At 48.9% G+C, this 17,738-nt stretch overlaps 1 protein-coding gene across 3 annotated transcripts in view; it reads right to left on the minus strand.

The window, feature by feature from the left end:
- Positions 1-17,738, minus strand: part of TEKT5 (tektin 5) — a 69,401-nt gene that overhangs the window by 50,534 nt on the left and 1,129 nt on the right. For all 3 annotated transcript variants that reach the window (XM_009430281.5, XM_009430280.5, NM_001279940.1), the window contains 4 exon segments: positions 13,859-13,942; positions 13,176-13,246; positions 5,881-6,024; positions 1,145-1,367 (listed from right to left, as the gene is read on the minus strand). In XM_009430281.5, coding sequence (XP_009428556.1) covers positions 1,145-1,367; positions 5,881-6,024; positions 13,176-13,246; positions 13,859-13,942 — 522 coding nt within the window.

The raw sequence follows: 17,738 nt of genomic DNA on the forward strand, positions 1-17,738 counted from the left end.
AGTTCTTCTTCTTCTTATTTTTTTGATACGGGGTCTCGCTGTCACCCAGGTTGGAGTGCAGTGGTGTGATCTTGGCTCACTGCAACCTCTGCCTCCCAAGTTCAAGCGAGTTCTCCCACCTCAACCTCCCCAAGTAGCTGGGATTACAGGCAAGCACCACCACACCTGGCTAATTTTTTGTATTTTTTGTAGAGACAGGGTTTCACCATGTTGGCCAGGCTGGTCTCAAATTCCTGGCCTCAAGTGATCTGCCCGCCTCAGCCTCCCAAAGTGCTGGGATTACAGGTGTGAGCCACTGTGCTTGGCCTTAAAAAGGGGTACTGTTCTGCAAACACAAATTCAAGGCTAGTTCCCTCTGACTTGACTATCATCTAAGTTCTTTCTGTGTATAAATTTCACAGCCACCACTGTTCTTCCAGGAGAATGTCAAGTCCCCAGAGGCCAGCGCCCATGTTTATACGGCTCCTCATTTTATTCCTAGTGCCTAGCGCAGCATCTGGCACCCAGTGGGAATCTAAATTTGCATTGAGCAGGGACTATAAATTCCATCCAAAGAGGACTCCAAGAGCCAACCCGGAGGTGTGAAACAGCATGACGCAAAACGCCTAAAGGGCACACTGGTGTAGGCATAGCACGCAGATGACAGAATCGGGCAGTGCTGCAGACTCCTCAGATCCAAAAAGCACCCCACCCCTCAGCAGGGAACCTTTAGACTGTTACGGTACCGTTCAGGCCTTTGGAAGTCAAAGATTACACTTCCAAAGATGCTGCTGTGGGCGGAGAAGATGTGCAGGAGTGGCAGAGACTATGGTGTGCTGGGCTCCGTTCTCTGCACCTGTCGCGCTCGGGTCTTAGATGGAAAATAAGGGTTCCTGGGAGCGTCACAGCCTCTTGAGGACAGCTAGGCCAAGCTCCAGGCTCCATCCTCCAGCGAGCAAGACAGGATGGACTATGGATGCTTAAATCCCCCCAGGAAGCTCAGCCCTTGGCCCCTTTTAGAAAGAACAAGACCACAGACCTTGGGAGGGAAGGTACTGGTTTGGCACCAGGGGCAGGGCCAGCTTGGCCCAGATAACACTCAGATTCACGGGAGAAGGGTGAGGGCTTGGCAGAGAAGGCAGGGGTCCTGGGAGGATCTGCTCACCTTCGCCAGCTGCGTCTGCAGCTTATTCTTCACATCCGTCACCTCAGAGATGCGGGCATTGAAGGCCAGGTTGGTGTCTGTGAACTGCCTCCACATCTGATCCGACAAGGTCTCAAAGAGGTGCTCCGCCTCCTCCCGCAGCCGGACGGAGTTGGCCCGCATGTTCTGAGAGTGTTTGATGTTGTCGTTACTGAACTTGGCCCAGGTCTCAGGTACGGAGATCCTGCAAAGGCACAAGCGTGAGTTGCAGCAGTCCTGGGAGACCTCAGAATCTGCGGTTTCTCCGCCTTGGCAGTCTTGGCCTCTGGGTCGGGATTATTCTCTGTCCTGTGCATTGTGGGATGTTTGGGATGTTTAGCAGCATCCCTGGCCTCTACCCACTAGAGGCCAGTAGCTCCCCAACCGCCCCATTGTGACAACCAAAAAATGGCTCCAGACATTGCCAAATGACCCTGCCAAATGGGAGGGTGCAGTCACCCCTTGTTGAGAACCACTGTCCTGATCCAATACCCTCATTTTACAAGGGAAGCAAGAGAACCCTAAAGAGAGCAGCTGGTTGGCAGAAGGGCACTCAGTGAGTGGGTCAAAGAGAGGGGCTCCCGCAGAGAGCTCTTTTCCCTAACGCCCACACCACCACCACCAGAAACACAACGTGGACAAGCCAAGAAGCAGGCATTGGGCCTTCTCCTTCACTGGGGTCCCTGAACCCCCCAACTCTGTGATGAGAATGTGGCCACGCTACTTTCACTGCCATTCATTCATGGAATATTTCTTCAACTTCTACCACATGCCAAGCATTGTTCCAGGCAGTTAGGAGAGAGCCATGAACAAGAACGGCAACATCCGTGTCCTCATGGCGGTTAAGTGCCAGAGGAGGGAGATTGACAGTGAGTGAGGAGATAGTTACACAGTGTGTTATGTGTGGGAAGAGATTTAGAAACTGGAGGGCTGGGCCAGCCATGCCTCTAATCCCAGCACACTGGGAGGCCGAGGCAGGCAGATCAGTTGAGTCCAGGAGTTCAAGATCAGCCTGGGCAATGTGGTGAAACCCACATCTCTATAAAAAATGTCAAAAAAAAGTACCTACATGTGGTGGTGCATGCCTGTGGTCCCAGCTACTTGGGAGGCTGAGGTGGGAGGATCGCTTGAGCCCAGGAGTTCGGGGCTGCAGTGAGCCAGGATCGCACCACTGCACTCCAGCCTGGGCAACACAACAAGACCCTGTCTCAAAAGCAGCAGCAGCAGCAGGAGGATGAAAGAGACAAATGGAGTGGTGTCATTATGTGTTGGTCAGGGTTGTAAACGGGAATAGATGGAATACTCGGAAGGGTGTTCAGATCGTCTGGGATTAGAAAATGTATGAAGTGCTGAATGCGATGGCTCATGGCTGTAATCCCAGCACTTTGGGAGCCCCCACGTAGGTAGGGGGGCTCCTACGTAGCCTCCCATGTAGCTAGGACTACAGGCGAGTGCCACCACACTTGGCTAATTTTTGTATTTTTAGTAGAGACGGGGTTTCACCATGTTGGCCAGGATGGTCTGGATCTCTTGACCTCGTGATTCGCCCACCTCGACCTCCCAAAGTGCCGGAATTACGGGTCTGAGCCACCGCGCCCAGCCTCTTTTCAGACATTTTAAAGCACACTTAGGTTGCATGGTGCATAGAAAGTTTTAAAAATCATATAGCGTGTGTGATTGTTTTGCTTGGCTTTTGCAGGAGTTAAAAATCAAGCAATAAACAGGCATCTCGGGCTTCTGGAGATAGGAGTGGCACTAAGTCAGGTTCAGAGCTTTCATCCAACCAAGACCTGAGGCTCAGAGAGTGAAGCATCTTGTTCAAGGCCGCACAACAACGCCCCATCCCAGGACACTGAGGAAAGAGGAGACAATAAGGACAGCAGAGAGAAACATGCAGATTTACTTTGAGTGTCTCTGTTGCCTCTGAATGGGGGGACAGTGTCAGTGTCATAAACAGCAACCTCTAAGCCCTTGTCCTCCCCTGCAGCAGAGAGCTGAGCCCCCCAGAGAAAATAACCCACTTAATCACATTCTGCCTGGGGAGGAATTTGCCAAAGACAGTCTGCCTCCTCAGCAGGCAGTGTGTCTCAGTAGGAGGAAGTGCCTTCTGGAGTCTTTGTCCTCTAAAGATGGAGAGGACAGCTGGCTTTGCTGGAGAGGCAGGAAGGCACCATTGGTAAAACACACAGGCTCAGTATTCAATGTAGATTCAGAATCACAGCTCTGCCATTTGCTGTGTGAGCTTGAGCCAATCGATTCACCTCTCTGAGCCTTAGTTTCCTCATTGTAAAAGGGAGATAATAATGGTACCCACTCCCAGGGTTGCTGAGTGTTTAAATGTGAAGTCCTTGTCATGGCACTGGACAGAGTAAGCACCCAAAAAATGTTTATTATTCATGAGATGTTGCATATGAAGCTGTCAGCACAATGTCTAGCACATAGCAAACACCAGGTAAAAGGTGTCTCTTCCTGGCCAACATGGTGAAACCCTGTCGCTACTAAAAATACAAAAATTAGCTGGGCGTGGTGGCATGTGCCTACAGTCCCAGCTACTCGGGAGGCTGAGGCAGGAGAATCACTTGAACCTGGGAGGCAGAGGTTGCAGTGAGCCGAGATTGTGCCACTGCACTCTGGCCTGGTGACAGAGCGAGACTCTGTCTAAAAAAAAAAAAAAAGGTGTCTACTGCCATCTTCATCATCATTGTTAATCCATGGTAACGAGAACTGCAGTAAATAGAGATACCGCAATTCAGACAGTCACCAAACGTCCTCTTTCATCCGCCCAGACATAGCCCTGCTTTAAGAAAACCCCAAGGCCAGGCGTGGTGGCTCACACCTGTAATCCCAGCAGGTTTGGGAGGCCGAGGCGGGCAGATCACCTAAGGTCAGGAGTTTGAGACCAGCCTGACCAACATGCAGGAACCCCATCTCTACTAAAAACACAAAAAATTTAGCTGGACGTGGTGGCACATGCCTGTAATCCCAGCTACTCGGGAGGCTGAGGCAGGAGCATCGCTTGAACCCAGGAGATGGAGGCTGTGGTGAGCCGAGATCGCACCATTGCCCTCCAGCCTGGGCAACAAGAGCGAAACTCCATCTCAAATAAATAAATAAATAAATAAGAAAACCACAAATACAAAGCCCCAAGCTAGCACATCTAGGGAGCAATTAGTTGCCACAAACGGCAACTCTCTTCTCCACATGGAGTCTCTAGATGGGGGACTTTAAGTAGCAGGTCCCTCCTGAGTGTGGAAATTGGAGGCTCTGGGGCTGCCAGGTTTCTAGAGAGGAATCTGTTTGGGAAGAGAGACCCTCTGGACTCCCTGTGCAGATGAGGGGGACCAAGCCCCCAAAGTCCTGCTCACCTTGCCAGTGCCATGGAGGAGAGCACCTTGTCAGGAAGAGGAGGAAAGTCCCCAGGAGTTGTCATTACCCAAAGTCCCAAAGGGTCACCTCAGCACTTCGACATTTGTAAGATCCAGAATGTGACCCCAGGCTTGGGCCAAGGAGACTGCCAAGGAACACCTTCCTTCTCGCTTCCCTTCCTCCCTTCCTGTGGTTCTTCTTTCCCTCCCTTCCTCCTTCATTCATTCTTCTATTCAATAAAAATTTATTGCATACCAACATGTGCCAAGCACAATTCTATGTGCTAGGGATTTTTTTTTTTTAACAGAAGAAAGCGGAACTAAGATAGACCCCACCCTCTTTCTCATCCTGAGCATCTCTCAGACCTCAGACTACCAACTGGGAAGCATGTTTTCATTCTGCATAAAATCTCACAATGCTGTGATATGCCCACGATCATGACAGGCTCACAGAAGGCACCACCTCATAGCTGCTGTGACGAGAAAATGAGGTCACACAGTAAGCACTTGATAAATGTTGGCTGTGATTATTCTATACTAGGTTCTGTGCTTAAAACTTCACACACCCACCTTTTTCATACTCACAGCAGCCCTGGGAAGTGGGTACTAATTTTCTCCCAGTGGTATAGATTCAGAAATGGCCCAAAGAAATGAAGTGACTTGCTCAGTGTTAGCGTAGAGGCTGGGATTTGAAGCCAGGCAGCCTGGCTCCAGATTCCACTCTCTCTCTCTCTCTCTCTCTCTCTCTCTCTCTCTCTCTCTCTCTGGCTGGTCTGGAAAACTCCTGGAACTCCTGGCTTCAGGCAATCCTCCAGCCTTGGCCTCCCAAAGGGCTGGGATTACAGGGGTAAGCAACCAACACTGGCCAGGCAAGAATTCACTCTGTTAAACCACTACCGACACCAGCCGACCCCACTTGGCCCCCCTGCCGAGGTTGTCACTTGCTTTGGAATTTTTTTTTTTTTTTTTTTTGGTGAAACTGCTGAGTGGCAGTGGCTGTGCGACCCTCACTAAGCCAATGGCATGCTCTCTCTTCCTGAAATTTGGATCTTGAACAGTGGGGCAAGGATGGAAAGATGAAGGCGCTCTGACCACACAGCTCCCACTGCCAGAATCTTTCCCTCCAGCCTTCCCCTTGAGTTCGTGGCTCCCCCTTAGCTCCTCCGGTAAATTCCATTTTGTCTTAAGCTAATCTGACCTGGATTCTGCCGCCTGCGCTAGAGGATCCCCGTTCAACCACGCCACTTCCCACTTAACTGGTGCACGATGCCCCTTCGCCATTCGTTGGCAGGAGCAGAAGCCCTCACTCCAGTTGGACACGCCAGGGATGGGGAGGGGGAGTCTGATACTTACGTGCCGTCAATTTTCTCCATGCCGTGGAAGAAGCTGATGCAGTCTGACGTATTTCTCAGGTTAAAGCACTTCTCATCGATGCACTGGGCCGAGCTTTTGTCCTCGAGGTCCCTCTCCAGCGCGTGCTGAGCATCCCGGTTATCGCTGCAGGGAGGGAGGAGTCATTCCTGGACCATGCACCTGCGCAGAGTTCCCAGCCTGGGCCACACAGCGGGTGTGTGTTGCAAGCCCTGGACTCCCAGGAAGCCACCCAGTAGCTTCTCAGTCCTCTTCCCACCTCCATGCCCCACCACATACCCAGAGGCTCCCCCCAATCCAAACAGATTTGTCCTTTATTCTTTTTTTTTTTTTCCAGACAGAGTCTCACTCTGTCACCCAGGTTGGAGTGCAGTGGTGCAGTCATGGCTCACTACAGCCTTGACCTCCCAGGCTCAAGCACTCTTCCCACCTCAGCCTCCTGAGTAGCTGGGACTACAGGCATGGGCCATCAAGCCCGACTAACTTTTTAAATATTTTTGTAGACATGGTCTTGCTGTGTTGCGCAGGCTGGTCTTGAACTCCTAGGCTCAAGTGATCCTCCTGCCTCAGTTTCCCAAAGGGTTGAGATTACAGGCATAAGCCACCACACCTGGCCCCTGTTGTCCTTTAGAAGAAGGATGGGTAAGCACTTACCTTAAAGGGTTACATGATAAATAGTTTAGGCTTTGTGGGTCATATGGTCTCCATTGCAACTACTCAACTGTGCACGAGAGCAGTCGCACATATGTAAAAATCCATGTGGCTTCATCTCAATAAAACTTTATTTACAAAAACAGATGGCGGGCCAGATTTGTCCCTCCAGCTGTAGCTTGCTGACCTAATTTTGAAGACATCAATCCACACTTTGGACAAAGCCTGATGCAAGTCAAATCACTTTGTAAATCAATCATTGTGTCTGACCCTATGCTGGGCACCGAGGGATGAGACGCAAATAAGACGACCCAGTCACTGCCTTCAGGTTGCTCACAGATTTGTGTGAACAAATATAAAATATATGTATATATATACAAAACAGAATGGTAAGGGCATTGTGCAGGTTTGAAAATATGAAACAACACAGAGGAGGAAACCATTAACTGAGGGTGAGAGGGTGGTCAGGGAAGGCTTTCCAAGGAGGTGTCTGAGCTGGGTTTTCACAATAAATAGGAGTAGACCTTATGGGGGAATGAGAATTCTAAGCCAACAACATCACACGTGCCAACACAGAGAAGCTAGAAACACCAGATGTTTAGGGACCTCAGGATCAGGAACTGGGTGGAGTCAGGGGCTAGGTGAGGACAGGGATTGGGTGGGGTCAGGGCCTAGGTGGAGTCAGGGACTAGGTGAAGACAGGGATTGGGTGGGTTCAGGGACTGGGCGGGGTCGGGAGCTAGTTGAAGACAGGAATTGGGTAGGGTTGGGGCTGGGTGGGATCAGAGACTGGGCTGAGGTAAAGAGAGGACAATGGATCAGGGCCAGGGCTTAAGCCAGGAGGGCTGGTTGGTATCTCGGCTAAGAAGCTTAGACTTAAAGATTACTGCCAAATTCCAGACATTTGAGAATCACTTCCACGATTCTTGTCAAATACCAAACTCTACTATTTACTTATTTTTCCTTTTTAAAATCACTTTTATTTAATTAATTAATTTTTTTGAGATGGAGTTTTCCTTTTGTCGCTTAGGCTGGAGTGCAGTGGCACGATCTCAGCTCACTGCAACTTCCGCCTCCTGGGTTCAAGGGGTTCTCCTACCTCAGTCTCCCTAGTAGCTGGGATTACAGGCACCCGCCACCACTCCTGGCTGATTTTTGTGTTTTTTTAGTAGAGATGGGGTTTCATCATGTTAGCCAGGCTGGTCTTGAACTCCTGACCTCAGGCGATCCGCCTGCCTTGGCTTCCCAAAGTGCTGGGATTATAGGCGTAAGCCACCACACCTGGCCTAAAATCACTTTAAAAATGTAAATAAATGTATGATAAAAGGAAAATTTACATCCCTGTCTTTAAAGAAAAACCCATCACCCTTTCCATTAATAGAAGATCACCTCAGACCTAAATATTAATACTACGTAGGCACTCGCTAAATCCTAGCTAGAATCTATTTCCTCCAGAAGGTTCTAAGCCTGGACCTTTTTCTGTTTCCTTGTTGGCTGAAAAAAAAGAGATCAGTTGATGGTACAGACACACAAGCAGCAGCTGAAACTTTTGCCTTGAAGTGTTTAGAAGAATTGTAAGAGTAGAGAAGGGAGTAACTTCCATTAAGTGAGGGTATGTCAGACACCAGCTAAACCGAGTGTATCTGTTCTCTGTCTGTCTCTCTGCCTTTCTCTCTCCCTCCCTTCTTGTGTCTATGTCTCTGTCTCTCTAACCTTTGTCTCTTTCTTGGTTTCTCTCTGTCTGAGCCTCTGTGGGTCTCTGTGGGTCTCTCCCTCCCTCCCCTCCATCTATATCTTTTTTTTTTTTTTCCTGCTGTGGATGTTGGTTGCAGGTGAGGGGTTCCCAGCAGGCCAGGAGCCAGGAAGTGAAATCCTCACAGTGGTGGCGGTTCCCACCTATCAGGAAGCTCGGGTCATGTCAGAGCAGGAGGAACCCCAGTCCCGGGGCCCTTGGGGTTTCCAAATTGGCAGAGTCCTGGAGAAATGAGGCCCTGTCCTGCCTAATGAGCTGGAATGTGAAGCGAGGCCAGGATGTGGAAAGCAAACATGTTAGAGAATTAGAGGGAAACCTGGGGGCCTCAGAGTCCAGCGTGTCCAGCTGCCTGGCCCTTGTCATGAGGCCTAGGGAAAGAGGAGGCAGTCCTGTCCTCCCTACTCGGCCCGCAACCAAGGGCCAGACCAATGCCAAGCTCACCCTGCTGTCAGCCCACCAGGAAAAGCCCAAACGTGGCTCCTTCTCTATGAGGAAGAGCCTTTTCTCACCTGGTGCAGCAAGGACCCCACCCTGCCCAGATGCGGGCCTCAGGCTTCGCAGAAAACCATGAGCCAAGAGCCTGGTGTTGGCCACCTGAGCAGGTCAGCGGCAGAGCTTCCCCAAGGGGGTGAGGACACACCAGACTCTGCCTGGCTAATGAGGCTCTGGCTGGCTCTCGGTTAATTAGTATAATCCCAATCCCTCTGGCAGCACAAGCTGTGAGATGGCAGGAGTTATCTGACACACAGCCACTGCCCAGCGACAAACAGCCTCCATCTGGCGTGGCTCGGCCTCCAGTCTCCACAAAGTGAAATGCTGCCCTGACCTGCTCTCATCCTCTTCCTCACTCACTCTGTGCTTGCTTTCTCTCTCTCCTGCTGTCTGCCTCAGTTGCTCTCATCTCTCTCGGTCTCTATCCAAGCTCAAGCATCTCCCTCTCTCTTTCTCTCTCTCTCTCTTTTTTTGAGACAATCTTGCTCTGTGGCCCGGGCTGGAGTGCAGTGGCACGATCTTGGCTCACTACAACCTCCGCCTCTTGGGTTCAAGCGATTCTCCTGCCTCAGCCCCCTGAGTAGCTGGGATTGGAGACATGTGTCACCACCCAGCTAATTTTGTGTTTTTAGTAGAGACGGGGTTTCACCATTTTGGCCAGACGGGTCTGGAACTCCTGACCGCAAGTGATCCACCCACCTCAGCCTCCCAAAGTGCTGGGATTACAGGCATGAGCCTCCGCACCCAGCCTCTTTTCCTCTTTCTCCATATCTGTCTCTCTCCTTCTCTTTGCCTTTCTCTGTCTCTATCTCATCTCTTGCCAGATACTTCTGGTATATCTGACTCTGTGCCTCTCTGTCCATCTGTCTCCCTACTCCCCACCCCTGTCTCTGTTTATCTCTTCATGTCTCTCTGTCTCTTTTGATGTCAGTGCTCATCTCTCTCTCTGTGTCTCTCAGTCTCTGGGACTGTCTCCATCTGTCTCAGTCTTCCTGGTTCTCCCAGATCCCCCCACCTCTGGTTGCATCATCTGGGGTTGCACAAGCGGCCTCCTGATCCCAGTCTCAGGATTTCTCCTCTGAGGTCCAGCTCCCCACTTCAAGTCTGGGATTGGTTCACTCTGCCGGCTCAAACTATCCCCCTTCCCAAACATCAGCCCTCCTGTCCCCACCAGCGCCACGGTTTTTCACATCCCATGGCAGCTACAAATGGAAAACCATTCTCTCTTGCCATAAATAGAAGATCACAAAAATAACTGGAAGAAAGAACAGAATAGAGAGCCCAGAAATAAATCCAGGCATTTACAGTCAATTGATTTTCAGCAAAGATGCCAAGAACATACAGTGGAGAAAGGACAGCTTCTTCAACTGTGGAAACGTACATGCCGAAGAATAAGTTAGAGCCCTATCTCACACTGTAGATAAAAATCAACTCAAAATAGATTAAAGATTAGCTGGGCATGGTGGCAGGCACATGTAACCCCTGCTACTCAGGAGGCCGAAGCAGGAGAATCACTTGAACCCAGGAGGAGGAGGTTGCAGTGAGCCGAGATTGCACCACTGCACTCCAGCCTGGGTGACAGAGGGAGACTCCATCTCAAAAAAAAAAAAAAAAAAAAAAGATTAAAGACTAAAATGTAACACCTGAAACTGTAAAACTACTAGAAGAAAACATAGGGGAAAAGTTCCATGACATTGGTCTGGACAATGACCCCAATAGCACAGGAAATCAAAGCAAAAATAGACAAATGAGATTACATCAAACGAAAAAGCTTCTGCACAGCAAACGAAACAATCAAGAGACTGAAGAGACAACCTCAGAAATGGGAGAAAATATTTGCAAACTACACCTCTGATAAGGGGTTACTATCCAAAATATGTAAAGAACTCAGACAACTCAATAGCAAGAAAACAACCCAGTTTTAAAATGGACAAAGTTATTGCGGCACAATTTACGATAGCCAAGATATGAAATCAACTTAAGTATCTCTTAACAGATGAATGGATAAAGAAAAGGTGGCATGTATACACAACAGAATACTACTCAGCCTTAAAAAAAGAAGAAAATCCTGTCATTTGTGACAACATGGATAAGCCTATAGGATATAATGTAAAGTAAAATAAGTCAGGCACAGAAAGACAAATATCTCATGATCACACATGTATGTGGAATCTAAAACAAGCGAACAAACAAAAGCACAGAGCAGAATGGTGGTTACCAGAGGCTGAGGGTGGGGTATTGGGGAGATGTTGGTCAAAGGGTACCAATTTCAGTTCGTCAGGAGGAATAAGTTCCAGAGACATGGTGACCATAGTTAACAACAATGTACTGTGTTCTTGAAAATCACTGAGCTTTTAAGTGTTCTCATCACAAAAAATAAGTATGTGAGGTAACATATATGTTAATTAGTTCCAATTAGTTCAATGTTTTGAAATATACACGTAATTTCAAAACATCATGTTTTATATCTACAGCATATACCACTTTTGTCAATTAAAAATGAATAAGTCATTAAAAAAATAAGTGTAAGAAAAATGCAATAAAACAAAGACACTGGCCTGTCCCAATTCTCCCTTTGTTAAAATTTGCCTGTTTAAATAAGAGTATTTAGACCAGGTGCAGTGACTAACGCCTATAATCTCAGCACTCAGCACTGTGGGAGCCTGAGGTGGGCAGATCACCTGAGGTCAGGAGTTTGAGACCAGCCTGGCAAAACACTGTCTCTACTAAAAATACAAAAAATAGCTGAGTGTGGTGGCATGGGCCTGTAATCCCAGCTACTCGGGAGGCTGAGGCAGGAGAAACGCATGAATCTGGGAGGTGGAGGTTGCAGTGAGCTGAGCCCGTACCACTGCACTCCAGTCTGGGCAGCAGAGTGAGACTTCGTCTCAAACAAATAAATAAACAAATAAATATGAACATTTAAGGGATTTTGTTTACTGAATTGATTATTTTATTTTATTTTTTAAGCCTTTACGGGTACATAGTAGGTGTATATATTTGTGGGGTACCTGAGATATTTTGATACAGGCATGCAATTTGTAACAATCACATCAGGGTAACTGGGGTATCCATCCCCTCCAGCATTTATCATTTCTTTGTGTTACAAACATTCCCATTTATACTCTTTTAGTTATTTTTAAATGTGCAATAAATTATTGTTGACTTTAGTCACCCTGTTGTGCTTAAGGTTTTTTTAAGTGAATCAATTTATAGACAAACTATAGGTAACAACAGTCCCGGTGACAGGTGGAATTGTGAGAAATTAGAACAGGGGCACACAAATTATTGAACTTCAACTCTGTGTCCTTTCAGCCATCATCCCTCCTGCTATATTTGCATCTTCTCTGTACATCTCCACCCCGATGTCTTTGTAGGGGTCTCCAATGTGTCTGTCCGTGACCAAGCTCTTTGCTCTATGGGTAGCTTGCCTGCGATGTCTTTCTCCCTAACACCCAGAACTAACCCCTTCGGGGGATCCAAGGGCTCCTGGAGGAGGAGGTGGGTTCTGGGGCACAGCAAACCAAGATGTGTGCTCCCAGGGCTGATTTGGAAGGTGCCCGGCCCCCCTGCATCCACGCCAACTGCCCATGTGCACCAGGCAGTGGGAGGGACAGCCATTGCCAGGTTGCCAGCCTGTCCCGTGCTTTCTGTGTCTCTGTGTCAAGAGTGAATGAAGTGGAAAAACCAGCAGAGCAGCGTGCCCTGAAAGAGTCAAAGGTGAGTGCCAGCTGCAGGTGGAGGTGAGCCGGCTGCTTTCAGGCGGAGCTGGTGCCAAGGGCTTCACTATGGGCCCCAAGCCCCGTAAAACTTAAGTCTCCCTTTAATTATGAGAGGGGCCCCCAGGCTTGTCGGGATACTGGTTACATAATCTTGTAAGAACAAAAAGCTGATTTTGTTTGAAGACTTCTGGCTCAATGCGTCCACCAGCTCCCTTGTGAAGGTGCCCAGCCCCTGGCCTTGCTACCTAATACCACCCACCCTCTGTCATCTCCCAAGGTTCAGAACTCAAATGGGGAAGCCACAGGCTAAGAGGGGCCTCAGGGAGGCCAGTTGCCTCTTGCCAGGGCTCTCGCTGTAAACAAGAGAAACCAGTGACGCATGGGTTGTCAGAGTCAATTGTGCACTTCTCAGTGACATCATATTAGCAGCTTAAAATCAGCCATTGTGGTAACATTTACACCAGCGAAACTGGCAGACACTATGATCAGGACTCTTTTTTTTTTTTTCCTAGAAGGCTGGTTGTTGAACATTTACCAGCACACCACTGACCAAAAGAACCACCCAGAGACAAGTGGGCCCATCTGGCTTGTCCCCCAGAAACCTGAGAGTCCTAAAACAAACCCCAAGGAGAGGGAATTTAAAAAAAAAAAGCCCTTACCGCATCTGGATATCAATTATTTGAGCTAATTTTCTCATCTGTTCTTGGCAACATTTTAGCAAATCCACTTCCTGAAATGAAAAATGTCAGAAAGAGCAGTGCCTCCTAGAACCTCACAGTCTTGTCTCCCAGGCCAGAGCCCTCAGCTCTCCCCTCCCGTCTCACTGACCACCCTCGACCCCAGGAGGTGAAATGTCAGCGTGGGGCCCCTGCCTCAATCCACGTGACCCCAGGGCCAGGCAGGTAAGGGTTGATTGTGGAGGCTCCACCATTTTTTTTTTTTTGCCCTACTTTCTTTTTATAGACTCCCAGAATAAAAGAAAATTTAGCACCTACCATGTGCCAAGCACTCACTTATAGATTATCATTACATTAAATAATGCATATGATATGGTACAGCCTATCACATATAGTAGGTGCTCAATAAACGCTAGCTTTTATTATTGTTATTGGTATATTATTATCATGCCCATTTTGGAGATGAAAAGACTGAGGGTCAAATAACTCCATTACTCCCTGTTCCTAAATTGCAAACTAGGCCTCCACCCATGCTTCCTGAGCCCTCACTTTCCACACGGTGACACGTGTGGCTTCTGCTCCTGACAGGTAGCTCAGTAATTTCTCTGACCTGCTGGCCTTCCCTCCTCCTTCAGGGGGCTGGGCAGAACCAGCAGACACCTTACCCGGATAAGGTTTTTCTCCACATTGTCATGGACCAAATCAATCCCAATCCTCTTCTCTCGATGGTACAGACACTCCAAGGCCACCTGTGGGAAGCAGCAGAAAGAATGTATTCTTCCTGTAGCTGTATGTAGACCCTGAGCAGAAGGGACTCACATCCACCCTTGCCACAATCTGTTCCTTTCTCCCGGAAACCTGGGTGCTTCATGTGACCTCACTACTGGGCATTGGATGGGCTTCTGCCTCCCCTTCTCCCCGGATGAGAGCTGTGGGTTGTCATATGACCAAGGCATCCAGAGATGCAAGGCCCATGTAGAGAAAACAGGATAAAGTAGCATCCCGAGAACCAATTTTGATTCCCATAATTGCATCAGCAGCCCCAAGCCTTCCCACAATACAATAATACATAGAATAAAACTTCATAATAATTTCAGATAAGACGGTGTTGGCTGCCATCTTCCATGTAGCTTCTCTTCTGACTTCAGTCGGGGCTTGACCACTTCCTATTGTGTGCATTTGGGCAAACTGCTTAACCTCTCTGCTGGTTTCCTCCTCTGCAGATGGGTGCCATATTGGTGCCTATCTCACAGGTTCATTGTGCAGGTGAAGTCGGCTTGACAAGTGTAAATCACTGAGAACATTGCCCATAAATATTACCTGTGAATATGCATGAAAACCCCTCTTTGCAGATCTCCCAGTGGAGGGACAGTTTGGGGAAGTGGTCAGGACAACCCTGCCACCTAGCCCTGGGCCTTACAACTCTCATGCAGACCTGGGCAGAGCAGAAGAGAGGACAGGACAAGGGGCTTTTCAGGGGCGCTCTATGATGGGAAGCTGACAAAACAGCAGTGATTGGCAAACCAGCCCGTGATGTCACAAAGGGCCCAGGAGCAGAAGGAAGCAGGATGTCAAGGTCTGGATGTCAGGATGCAAATGTATGTGAGAACTCAGAAATGGGAGGGGGTCACTGACCCGTGCCACAAGGATTTCCAGAGCCCCTTCTGTGAGACATGCTCTGCTGAGGTGCTGGGGATAACACAATGAACCAGGCTGAGAGTCCCTGCTCTCACACAGCCTGTGTTCTACTAGGGGAGAGAACACCCATAAGAAACTCAGTCAGGCTGGGCACAGTGCCTCCCTCATGCCTGTAATCTCAACACTTTGGGAAGCCAAGGTGGGAGGATTACTTAAGCTCAGCCTGGGCAGCATAGTGAGACCCCATCTCTACAAAAAATTTTAAAATTAGCCAGCCATGGTGGTGCATGCCTATAGTCCCAGCTCCTCAGGAGGCTGAGGTCGGAGGATCTCTTAACTCCAGGAGGTCAACTAATGAGCCAAAATCATGCCACTGCACTCCAGCCTGAGCAACAGAGAAAGACCCTGTCTCAAACAACATCAACAAACCAGGAACTCAATCATTTCCAACTGTGTGAAGGGCCAAGAGGAAAATATTCAGGGTGAAGTGAGTGGGTGAGGAGTAACCAGTGGAGTGGTCAGGTAGGAATTCTCTAAGGAGGAGAAGGACTGTGTCATGAGAAGCAGAGATGCAGAGCTGGGTAGGAATGCACCAGAAGGGAAAACAGCAGGTGCAAAGGCCCTGAGGTCAGCAGAGAAACAGACAGGAAGCCACTGGCACTGGAATAGAGGAAGCGAGGCTACAGCAATAGTGGGGACAGGGGTTATGGGGAGGGGTGGAGGAATTCGGGAATTAAGATGTTAATTTCTGGGGGACCGGACACGGTGGCTAATGCCTGTAATCCCAGCACTTTGGGAGGCTGAAGTGGGCAGATCACGAGGTCAAGAGATCAAGACCATCCTGGCTAACACGGTGAACCCTGTCTCTACTAAAACTACAAAAGATTAGCCGGGCATAGTGGCAGGCGCCTGTAGTCCCAGCTACTCGGGAGGCTGAGGCAGGAGAATGGCGTGGACCCGGGAGGTGGAGCTTGCAGTGAGCCGAGATCGCACCACTGCACTCCAGCCTGGGCAACAGAGCGAGACTCCATCTCAAAAAAAAAAAAAGGGGTTGTTAATTTCTGGGAGGCCATCAAGGGAACCAGTGGCTGCTGTAAGGACAATGGATTGGAAGGGAGCAGGAACTGGGAGACCAGGTGGCTTACATTGCGCAGGGAGAGGCTGCCTGGATTGTGGGGGCAGCCTGGGAGATAAAATTGAGATGTCGATGGTCCCCCTGCCACCACATGGCTGATCAGAGAAAGCCAAATGTGACCAGGCAAAGCTGGACTTTCCAGACAGGATGGGGGAGTGAGAAGAGAATGGGAGGGAGAGCAGTAGGTCTGGGATACTGCTGTAGGGGTCTGAAAAGCTGCCCTGCCCATCATTCTTCCCAGGGAGAATCTGGGGTTGTATAGAATCTGCTCCCTGCATTCCATGGATTTGGACATCCTAGAGTGATAGAAACCTATGCCATGTCTCCCAGGGAGATCCGGAGGCAGGATCTCTCCTACGGAAGCCCCTGTAGCTGCAGGAGGCTTCCAGGCAAGAGGTCGTGAGTTCTCCAGGGAGCAGCCGATCATCTTCCTATGTGGCCAAAGTCAGTTCCCATAGGTGCTGCTGGTTCCTTACCCAGTGTCCACTCAACCCCTTCCATGATTTTCTCCTGGATGTGGTGAGAAACATTCACTTATCCAGACCGCTTTGCATCCAGAGTCCATGTGAGTGCTGGCTAATAGGCTAAAAATGGAAACACACGACGGACCTTCCAGAAAAGACATTCCCTGATAAAAAGCAATGGTGCCTATTGATGCGTCTGCTCTTTGTTCTACCCTTGCCTTCCTGCCTCGAATGAGAATATCAAGAGGCCCCTGGCATGCAGGAACTTGCAGTATAAAATACGAAACCTCCTTGGGAACAGGAGGACACAAACCACATGCTGTGGGTGGCAGAACAGAAAGAGAGGAGCCTGGGTCCCTTCTGGCACCAAGTTGAGGCTGCAGCCACCTGATCTGTCTCCCTCTGGAATTTTCCTTATGACAGAAAAATAAATTCCTGTTTGGCTAAACCACTATCGTGGAGTATTTGTTACATGCGGCTAAAAGCTATCCTAACTGAGCAGGGAGACAACTGGAGGCTAGGAGACCAAGGAAGTGTTAGGAATGTCCACATTTAGTTTTTGTTTGTTTGTTTGTTTTGTTTTTTGAGATGGAGTCTTGCTTTGTGGCACAGGCTGGAGTGCAGTGGCGTGATCTCAGCTCACTGCAACCTCCACCTCCTGGGTTCAGGAGATTCTTATGCTTCCGCCTCCCAAGTAGCTGGGATTACAGGCATGTGCCACCATACCCAGCTAATTTTGTATTTTTATTAGAAATGGGGTTTCATCATGTTGACCAGGCTGGTCTCGAACTCCTGACCTCAGGTGATCCACCTGCCCTGGCCTCACAAAGTGCTGGGATTACAGGTGTAAGCCACTGTGCCCAGTCACATTTAGATATTTACTCATTTATTCAGCATGTATTTATTGAATGCCTACTCTGTGCTTCGCCCTGTCCTAGACTGGGAATACATTCAAAACATTAGTGTAAACAACACCAGTCAGCACCGACATTGGTCACTACGGACCCACACAGACATACAGGTGCCCTGCATTGAATAGCAGTCTTGAATACATCAGTGACAAAGCAGGCAAAAATCTCTACCTTGATGGAGACTATACTGTATTCTAATATTCAATCAAGTATAGAGCATGTTAAATGATAAGTATTACGGGGAACAATAAGGCAGTTATGGGCCAGGCACGGTGGCTCATGCCTGCAATCCCAGCACTCTAGGAGGTCAAGGCGGGAAGATCAGATCGAGACCAGCCTGGCCAACATAGCGAAACCCTGTCTTTACTAAAAATACAAAAATTAGCTGGCCATGGTG

This window comes from Pan troglodytes, chromosome 18 (assembly GCF_028858775.2).
Source record: "Pan troglodytes isolate AG18354 chromosome 18, NHGRI_mPanTro3-v2.0_pri, whole genome shotgun sequence".
NCBI classification, from domain to species: domain Eukaryota; kingdom Metazoa; phylum Chordata; class Mammalia; order Primates; family Hominidae; genus Pan; species Pan troglodytes.